The sequence below is a fragment of the Poecilia reticulata genome, linkage group LG21 (assembly GCF_000633615.1).
Source record: "Poecilia reticulata strain Guanapo linkage group LG21, Guppy_female_1.0+MT, whole genome shotgun sequence".
Classification (NCBI taxonomy): Eukaryota; Metazoa; Chordata; class Actinopteri; order Cyprinodontiformes; family Poeciliidae; genus Poecilia; species Poecilia reticulata.
The window spans coordinates 3,710,757-3,721,426 of NC_024351.1; the positions used below are offsets into that span (position 1 = coordinate 3,710,757).

The 10,670-nt window shown below is 37.6% G+C and overlaps 1 protein-coding gene across 1 annotated transcript in view; it reads right to left on the reverse strand.

Annotated features, from left to right (window-relative positions):
- Nucleotides 1–36: 36 nt before the first annotated feature.
- Nucleotides 37–10,670, reverse strand: part of gnpat (glyceronephosphate O-acyltransferase) — a 25,637-nt gene continuing 15,003 nt past the window's right edge. The window contains exons 2-7 of the mRNA XM_017302112.1: nucleotides 1,509–1,703; nucleotides 1,168–1,344; nucleotides 974–1,103; nucleotides 754–881; nucleotides 591–666; nucleotides 37–236 (exon numbers count right to left, since the gene is read on the reverse strand). Of these exons, the coding sequence (XP_017157601.1) occupies nucleotides 37–236; nucleotides 591–666; nucleotides 754–881; nucleotides 974–1,103; nucleotides 1,168–1,344; nucleotides 1,509–1,703 (906 nt within the window). The remainder of the gene's footprint in view (nucleotides 237–590; nucleotides 667–753; nucleotides 882–973; nucleotides 1,104–1,167; nucleotides 1,345–1,508; nucleotides 1,704–10,670) is intronic.

Genomic DNA, 10,670 nt, shown 5'->3' on the forward strand with positions numbered 1-10,670 from the left:
ATCTGAACCTGTTCAAGAAAGCATAATGGGTAACTTTTAGAAGTAGGGATCCAGAACTGATGGGGTCTGGTGTTCAGGACTCACAGACGTGGACTCCTTGGGCTTCGGGACGCCCAGCAGCTCTCTGGCGTAGAGCGCCTCCTCCAGGATGCGCTCGTAGCTGATGCTGACCGGCACCAGGCTGACGTCGAACACTTCCCCCTTCAGGAAGGGGTCCATCACGATGTTCAGCAGACCTGGAACCCGACAAAACCGGCTCACCTGGACTCTTTACCMCACACATAAACTCAACCACATTTCAAGGTAAGTTTTCAAACATTTCCAGCACCACGTTGGAGATAARTATAAYACGAGACGGATTGTTTCAATTCACAGCTATCTGATATAATTTACTACTGTTATTAATATCTTGTGATCTTATTTTACAATCCACAGCAAGGACAAAATAAACTAAAATATAAYTAAATGTATATTTTACACCTGGCTGGTAGGAGAACAAAACAAACAATCACAGGATTTCAATAAGTCTSTTCAACRAAGATTACAAAACAGACATAGCAGCTTTATTAATCTCCTGCGGCATAATTTACCTAACTTTGGAGTCAGGGATTTGGCTGTTCTGCTTCTTGTGCCCTCCAGAAAAAACTCAACAGGTGCAAAGCCATTCTGGAATCAGAAAAMCCGTTTAGAAAAAGCTTAAAAAGGAGTAAATGTTTACCAAAGGTCTCCTGAGTGTGTGTGAAGCCTTTTCACCTTCAGCATGGTCTTGACGTACTCGGAGAAAACAGCCCAGTAAAGTTTGTCTCCGCCAAACGACCTCCGAATAAAGAAAGCTCCGGACATTCGCAGCATCTCCCCGACGATCTTCATTCCCATGAAGTCTGCAGAGAAACTCTRGGAAGTTAGAGCTGGAAGATTCGGCTGAAAACCGAATCACGATACAAGCGTTTTCTATCAGTCGATACYGACTCACCCATGCCAGCAGCAATGACTGGTAGAGATAAATCATAGGTGTAGAGGATGTAGGACATGAGGAGGAAGTCCATGTAGCTGCGGTGACTCGGTAGAAGGACCACCGGATGTTCCTGGATGGCCTGTTGCAGCTGAGAACGGATCAAAGTTAGGCATGTGTCCATCATTCTGCGTCTCCCTGATTGGTCTACTCACTCTCTGGATGCCCTCCTCGTTTACACAGATGCTTCTGAACAGAGTTTTAAAGATTTTGCTGAGCGTGAAAGCAAAGAAGCGGACCGTGGTAAGCTGCAAGCGGTGAGCCATCTCCTCCAAGATGGCCTCCGCCTCCGACTGGATCTCATCTGTGGCCGTGCCMGTCTCCTTGCAAACCTAAAAGAGAAATCACAAAAATACGACAAAGCCATTGTTTGTCAGTTCWAAGACAATATCTGTCGCCATGAYATCTTTTAGCTTGGAAACAGCAATGCCTCCATATTGAACATCCACACACGCATGAAATGTGGAGTAATGCTGTGATTCTGGACATTTTTCACCTGATTGATGACGTAAAGCAGCTGGTCAGACTGCAGCACCATGTTTTTGAGGTCGCTGGCTGTGCAAGGAGTCAGTCCTTTATAGAGAGCGGGAGTGTAACACCTGAGGGCGTATCTCAGGTCGCTGGTGTTCCTCCTCTCCTCCAGGATGTCCTCAAAGTCATCTCTCTTCTTCAGCAGTGGCTCTCTATGCTGCTAAAATAATGAAAAACTCAATTACTTGGCATGAAAATACCCAAAGATTTGTATCCCTAAAAAAAAACAAAAAAAAAAAANACTCACTCTTTCGTTACCTAGCAACTCACTCACTCTTTCGTTACCTAGCAACTCACTCACTCTTTCGTTACCTAGCTGCGACCTGTTGAGTGACTTCAGCAATAGCTCAAGGTTTTTCCACTGTGGCTCATAGCTGCTAATTCAAAACAGCAAGCAGTGAAAATTGTGGATAAAACAGGAAAGGTTACACCACCAGCTCTGAAGTATTTCAGATACTTAAAACAAAAAACTAATCAATAATTATCAATACACTGATATGAAACGCAAAAATAGCTATGCTTTTTTCAGCCATTTCGTCCAGCCCTTATATTTCATCTCCATTTTTCATCCAAAATTTTATTTCTAGATTAGTAGATTTTTTTTCTTATTAAAAAAAAAAAAGTATAAATGACAGAAAATATCTTTAAAAACTGGCTTTTATTTCAATCATTCCTTCTGTGGGTTGAACTGAATTCAAAGTCCAAATTAATAGAAGATGTCAAACAAGATGGCTGCCCTAAAACTACGGAAACCCAAGGAATGTATTGGTGAAAAAAAATATTATTATCCAAAAACTACATCTTCAAAAAACAAGAAATCAGATTAAATCAATTTATTGCCCAGATTATCCGATCAACAGCAGGTTGGGTCAGTTCTTCCTGTAGGTACAAACCCCTGACTTCTCTGTAAAATATCTTATGAGGGGAAAAAAAAATCACAACTGATTTCCACAGGAACCAAATCAAACTCATCATCTCTCAGCTCCCTGGTTCTGGCAATAGCATCTCTGCTGGAGTCTGACAGCAACCAGATGAAAGCCGGTGTGTTTGAGAGTCGCACAACCCTCAGAGAAATCACGCGGCGCTATTGATGAGATGCCTGCTTCAATACTTTACACCGCTGGTGGTAATGTGCTGTAATATCATGAGAAACCAAGGCAGAAAACCGAAAAATAAAAGAAAATGTTTTATACAAGAGTTTCAAGCTATTTCTACAATTTGTTTGTGCTTTGAATCACAGTTTCTCGTAAGTTGTAAATAAGCTGCTGAGGTTTTTGGTACAGAAACGCGACGCCTGGCTGGTAGACGTCTGCTTTCACATCCAGTTTCAGCTGCAGTCGTGACAGAATTCAAACCTCCTGCTGTGAATCAAGCTGGTAATTGGGAAAATAATTATTTTTAAAAAATACWGAAASGTTTGTGGGACATATTGACAGCTGAAGCTGATGGGTGCAGAGTTAGGGGAAGGTTCTGTCATTCTTATAACATTTCCATTATTGGCAAATATAATTAATAAAAATAACATTTTCACTATACTACCAAACCCCAATAATTTGTTCTGCTTTTAAAGATGTAGGACGCGATGAAATCAGTTTTATTATTTACAAAACTTTCCGTTTTTATTTTTCAGCGCTCCAATTTTTCCCTTCCAACTATATTAACCAAACAAGTGTGTATTTATGGAGAGAATAAAAACAATTGAGTGACAGCAAAATATATATAATGTTGTTATTAAAATAGCCTTTTTAAACYTGCAGTATTTATTTTTAGGAGCTGATATTAGTAAATTTCTGTTCATCTTCATACAACAACGCTCAGGTTCAGAAATAGTAAAAAATAAAAACAGAAATTCTCACTACTGCACACACACACACATTTTTTGATAACATACTTGAACACACACATATTCCAGCCACTTTAATTAGATTCTATTGGATTTTATTAAATCTTCCTTCAGCTTTCACTTCACAGCAGCATCCATCAGAGGATTATTATTTATCTTGCTGTCAAGAACTGGCAGCGTGTTGAATCCCACAGAGCCTGAGAGGAACAGTTGTGTCTATGAGATTATCAGCATTTAGAAGCGCGCCGCGTTCAGACGCATGTGAAATGAGCCAGGTGTAAGGTATGACAGCGTGTTGGGACAGACAGGAAAAACAGGGGAAAACTTTATTAAAAAAAACTCAGAAATTTTTAGATTCATCTCAGAAAGTTTCTAGAAAATAAATATAAACTTTCTGTGTTTGAATAGTCAGAAATTTGCTAGAAAAAAATTCTAATATTTTGAGATTAATCTCAAATTTTCAAGAAAAATTGGAAATTTCTGAGTTTGAAATTTTTTAAATTTGCTAGAAAAAAAAAACCCTCAGAAATTTTGATTAATCTCAGAAAATTTCTGTAAAACAAAAACGAAAATTCTGACGTTCTGAAATTGTCGAAAAATTTCCAAGAGATACCCCAAAAGTTGAGATTAATCTCACATTTTCTGGGGAAAATAAAAATTCTGTTTGGAAAGTCAAAACTTTACAAGAACTAAGAAAATTTGAGATTAAACTCAAACATACAAAAAAAACCACATAATTTGAGTTTGACAAGTCAAAGATTTGCCAGAAAAACTTCACTTTTCAAAACTTTTGACATTTTTCTGAGTTTCTGAATCAAATTATATTTCAATGACCAGGCCTTTGCAAAACATTCTGACATACCAATGAAATATTTCAGCCTTTTAATTCAGATTTTTTTGGAGAAAAAATGCAAATATTTTGTAAGTTTCACTTGTGACGTTAACAACGCAAGCTAAAGTAAAATTTTTTATTATATTTCAGTAAATATCGGAAGAAAATTTCTCAGCCATATCAGAACTGCTCCAAAATGCAGCCGACGGAATCAAAAATTAACATAAAGAGCAGCAACGACACAAAACAAAACATCTGTTGCGCCGGTTTATAAATATCCTCTTGAAGTTTCTTCTGATTGTTACACCATAAAACATAAACTATCGGCTTTGGGGATGAGCAAAACTGAAAACATTCAATCAAACTCACCAGAAGTGACGGTCAGACGATTCCAAAGTTGGAAAAAAAACTTTTCTGTCTTGGAGCTGTGCCTGTTTTCAAAATGGCCGCCGGTTCTACTTCCTTTTTATATGGCGGTTGGCAAGCAATGTTTTTATGCGCATTGCCGCCATCTACTGGAATGGAGTGGTGCATGTATGTCGGTTCTTCTATAAAAGTTATTTTAGGAAGAAAGTTTGTCCTTTTACCAGTAGGTGGCGGTAATGCACACCATTAAGTTGCTTGCCAACAGCAATTAAAAGAAGAAGAAGAAGAAGAAGAAGAAGCTAAAGAAGAAGAAGAAGAAGTTTGTCCTCAAAATGTGTTTGTTTAAATACAAAGCGACGCAAAAACCCTGAATTAATGTTTTAGTTTTTTTTCACAATGACTATTTTTGCACATTTGTCTTGTCATTAGACTGGAAGCCGCTTTTTAAGAACGTCCTCTAAAAATAGTGACTCCATCCTGTTTTAGTAAAATATTTTTCTTTAATTTAAAACCTAAAAATAGAAATAAAATTGTGATTCTTTAAAATAAATGTCAAAATTGTCTAAATATAGCCAACAAAAAATTACAAGTTGACTTTTTTAAAAGATCATTTAACATTTGTGTCTGTAAACAACTTTTATTTAGATAGACTGAAGGTGAAAAAGGCTATTTGGATTGTTAATGTTGGAAAGTTTTGTCCATTCTTTGTAAAATCATAAATAAGTCCGATTGGATGGAGGTCTAATGAAGACACTAAGCTATGAAGAAAAATCAAGGTATTAAAACAACAAATTTTTTACATTATGGGTTAATTTATATTTTTCCACAAGCAGTTTGTGGAATGAATGAGTAGAAATTACCATATTAACTGTATTTCCCACCAATACAATTGAGGCAAATTTTTACTATGTGATCAAAAGTCATAAAATGAAACAGTCTGTGCTCTTTTCAGAGAAAACTCTTCTAAAGTGAAATAACAGTAACTTTTTTTATTGATCGTCTGAATGCCTCTCAGCGCTACCATTTCTCAGCTTTAAATAGGAAGCTGTTCCTCTGGGCTTTCCACCCCCTAATGTGGAGACTTCTGGGACCAGCAGGAAACGTGCAGAGGAAAAACAAAAGCTGAGTCACTTGCTTTATTCCTTTGGGACTACTTAAAGTTATTTTCAGCTATAAATTTCCTCAAACTGCAGGAACCTACTGTTGAATTCCTGAGGGACTGTGGAAAGGTGCTTGATGCTATTTCAACTGTAAGATGGGCTTTTACAGCAGAATTTCGAGTATGACTTGTCATAAATGACTGGAAGGGATGTGATTTAAATCCCCCTCAGAATGGGAATGTATTTCTTGATGAATACTTCAGATCAATAAATGGATTTTTACACTGTGAATAAAAGGCGTTTACCAGCTTACAGTTGTCTCCTGATTATGCGTTTTGCCACATCTAAATGTTTCAGACAACCTGAATCACTTTACTAATGACTTCCAGTTTACTAATAGGTTTCCAAACACACCATCAGTCAGATTTAAGTCCAGATTTTGACCATTTTGTTTATTTTTGCCATTTAAATGAAGATTTGTGCTTCGGATCGTTAACCTGCTGCATTTAAAGCTGCATGTCGGATGTTAGCTTTCGCTGTTTTTTTTTTCATTTCCGCCATGAAAAAAAAAGTCCAACGAGAAGTCATAATTTCGAGTTTTAATGTCATAATTTTAAGAACAATTTAAGTAATAATTTTGACTTTCGAATTCATAATATCGACTTTTAAGTAATAATTATGAGATTCGAAGCCAGTTTTGAGATGGACTCATAGGCTTTGTCTCATAATGACTCGGTATCTCGTAATTATGGCTTTGACAGACAAAATCATGACATATTTTCTCTCTTTTGCTCTCGAAAACTACTTTCTGTTGGGCTTTTATTTTTTCTTTCATGGCGGAAATGTGCTTCTGTGGTGTTTATGTCCCCAGTTTTTTTGTTTTTTTTGTGTGAAATTGATGCACAATATTTCTACTGCTTCTAAAAACAGCTCAAACACTTAAAAAAATGAATTATTTGTCAATAAGTTAATGTTTTTTAGTGTCTGGAAAATGAGCCCTTTCAAAAACCTTCGGAATGTACCTAGCAACCTAAGCGAAACCCAGCCAGTTACCTAGCAACACAAGCCTATCTCCAGCAGGTTTGGTCAGCACTGTATGCGCTTTACAATGGCTGCTGGAATAGACAAGTGTGTAGCTGTTGACTTAACCCCCAGAAACCACTTGCTGCACTCTTGTTGGTTGTGCAGGAGGCCCCACTTCTGCTTCTCAAAGATGTAGGGTTGGATAGTTGCGCTTTTGACGTTACAATGACGAAAAAAACAAAACAAAACACACAAACAGGAGAAATCTGTACATTTTCACACCAATGTGTCTGGCTCAAATTAGGCAGCCTTTCCATGTTTGAGTCCAGCTTGTTTTCTTCAGCAGTCTCCAGATTTGACATTGACCGCTGCTCTTCTTGAAGCTTTAGCCCGCAGCGCAGTGCTGATAAACAGGATCTGCTGCTGAAAATGAACTGAATCCATCAACCCACTATTACCTGAGGTTAACTGCTGAAGCATTACCCACCAGGGTCCCTTTTCTCTTTTGATCAATTCTCTCCATACAGACCTCCACACACCCCTCTGGGCAGAACGCCATCACCGCCCAGGACTTAGTCACCCTTTAACGCACACTCACGCAAACAGAGAGTAAAGAAATGACATGTCAGACCTAAAGGACAAAACCAAACCAAACAGGAAGCAGTTGCGGTTACAAAACAGTCGCCTGAGCTTTTATTTTCCAGCGGTCAGAAGGTAGTTTATTTGGGTGTTGCCGTCCTGAATCTGTGTGTTTGTGTTCACCCGCCTCCCCTTTCAATAAGAGCTTGTCATAACGGAGCAGATAAAGTGCTGATATGGCTGCGGCCGACACCTCCGAGAGACGGATACAGATGGAGGGAGCGAGAAAGCAGCAGGAACTGGATGGATGAATAGACGGTTAGACGAATGGATGGACCAGAGTGTGTGTATATATACACAATTTGGCATGGCAACTTTAGATGAACCTATAATTTGTCAGAGAGCGAGTGGGTATGAAAGAAAGGGCAATATGGATGGGAAGGGGTGGATATGCTGGCAGCAGTCTCTTAGTCAGCAGCGGCGCCACGAAACCTGATGAAAAATGCTGCTATGACAGTGTGTGTGTGTGTGTGTGTGTGAGTGTGTGTTCATCAACAAACTGCCACAGATTGAATCCTGAACAGAGAGACAAGTCTGACACCTAGAGGGAGGTTTCAGTGATTCGTCCTCAAAACTGCATTTGCTAATCAAGTTTGTCCCGAGAAAATTAGAGCCAGTGGAAAAAAGAAAGCTGGTTGCCCCCAAGTGGCAATCTGCACCGGAGTCAGAAGAAAAAAAGGCTAGTCTGAGGAAAAAAGACAGCAACAAAAAGCCATTTAATTCTGAGAAAGATTGGTTAGGTTTCTGAGAATCAACTCCAAAATTTAAAAGTCTGAATTCTAAGATTCAAGTTCAAATATTGAGATCCAAGTACAAAATCTAAGATTCAAGTGTGAATTGTGAGATTTAAGTCTGAACTTTTAACTTCAAATCCAAATTCTGGGGAAAAAAATACCAAAATTCTGAGAAAGAAAAAATGTGAATTCTGAGATTCAAGTCCAAAATTAAGAATTCAAGTCCAAATTTTGAGATTCGAGTCAGCACTCTGTTGTGTTTTTTTCCTCCAGGAACCCTTAATCTTCCATATGTTATTTCTGGGAAAATAATTCTCAAATTTTGTAAAACCTGATTTTAATTCCCAAATATCTACAAATCTTTGTAATTGCTTTTTTTAACATGTCCTGAAAAAGTTGAATTCGCCACATTCCATACACTTCCATTTGTATTTGGGTTTTATGTGGTAGCTCGCCACAAAGCAGATCGTTGGGATGTGGAAGTAAAACGGAAACTTTGTAGAAACTCGTCTTTTATGGCCTCTACCAGACTCTCACATTCAGAGACAGAATTTAATTTTGATTTGCTAGTTAGGCTCAGACACAAACTGGGAGCATCAATTTTAATAAAGCAAAAAAAAGAAAAAGAGCCGCCTCTTTCGGAGTAAAGTGCAGCCACCAGCTCAGAGCTTGCACAGTTCTGGCAGCAGGAACCAGAAATGCATCTGTAAACACAAAAGAGACACATTTCCCAGACTGAGTGGGAATCCGGCCAGACGCAAAATTAGCTCAAACCAATTCCCACGTCCAGATTTAATTAGTAAACTGTCAGATTTGATAGTAAACACTTAAAACTTCCCTTATTAACGTCTCTGCTGCCGTATGCAAATAAAATCCTCGTCCTGTTTCAAGCAGCTGACTCATCTGCAGCGAGTTAATCCCCCAAACAGCCGGAAATATAGGTGAATATGAGCTTTAACGGGAGCTTTAACGCCGCTCAGCGCGAGTCGTGTTTGAACTGAAACCGATGCTGGCGAGAAGGTCCCAAACATGTTCATTAAGATAGTAAGAGCTGCTTAAACCAGCCTCACCAAAACCGCTCTTCACAATGTCGCCAACAGTCAGCATAAAGACGGAAAACCACTGGAGGAGCTTGAAGATGATTAAGCTAAGATTTAATCATGATCAAACACAGGCTTCATGTTTTAATCAGCTGCGATCAAAGAGGCTTTCTGAGCCACAGGAGAGCGGCGCATCAAACAGGCCGAGCGTTTCGGAGCGACGGAGTCACATTGATGACGATAAACAATCCTCACCACACAACCCAGTTAGTGTAAAATTAAAGACACACTGAGGACCGTCTCTGAAAACACTTTATTACAAGCTTTCCAGCCTCAGAGTTTAACAGTTAATGCAAACATTGAACATGGACATGATGAAACTCAAACAAAAACACACAAATATGGCAGATCTGGACTTTGGCTGTTCACGTATGGATTATTTTTCTGCTGCTTTGCTGGCTGAGTTCACTTCCTGCAGGGTTTTCAGGTTAAGATTGATGAAAACAATAACAGAAAACAACAAAACTCTTATCTATTTTTAAAGCTGGAGCTATTCTGGACTGGCTTCCTGTTTATTTAAAGTTCAGAAAAACATTTTATTTGCTTCCGTGAGCACTCAAATAGGAAATATTTGGCTTCCAGAAATACATTAAAAGAAACATTAATTTAGAAAATATATTCTTCCAGGCAAATATGTTGGAAAAAAAACTACAGCAAATTAAGGCTGTTGTAGATAAAAGAAAGGAGCAAATTTCAGGTGAAAAACTCTGAAAATTTGAGATTAGTGGCAGAAACTTTCTAGAAAATTTGGGAAATATCTGACATTCAAAAGTTGAAAATTTGTTAGAAAAAACCCCTGAAATTTTGAGATTAATCGCAGAAATTTTTTTAGAAAAACGTAAAAATTTCTGACATTCAAAGGTCAAAAATTTTGAAATAAAATATTAAATTCTGAAATTTTCAAGTTCTTTTTCCAGAAAATTTCTAAGATTAATCTCAAATTTCTGAGTTTATTTCTAGAAATATTTTGACTTCTTAGACTTTAAAAAAAATAAAAAATAAAACATTTTCTGGCACTGGACTTTTCCAATGCAGATTCTTTCTTGTTTTTCTAGATCATTTCTGAGATTAGTCTAAACATTTCTGAGTTTTTCTGGCAGATATTTCTACTTTTTTCTATCTACAATGACCCTAATGTAGAAAAAAAAAAAAATCACCAGATCTTCTTTCAAATTATTGCAAAATTGACAGGACAAGTATTATGACTCAAAGCACAAAAACTTCATTGAATATAATAAAAATAATAATATAATTCCTCATATCTTCCAGGTTCTGTTTGTAGTTCAGCATAAATGGTGACACTTAATGTATTTTCCTTTCACTGTTGTTTACATGAATCAACAGCTGGGTTTTGGGAACAAAAACAAACCAGACCAACTAATTTTGGGAACTTTAGATTTAGATCCCCACAAGTTTTAAACTTGAACTTTACATCATTTACAACTTTGCAATAATTTCTTTATGAATTGATAAAGTTTCAAAAGCACCTC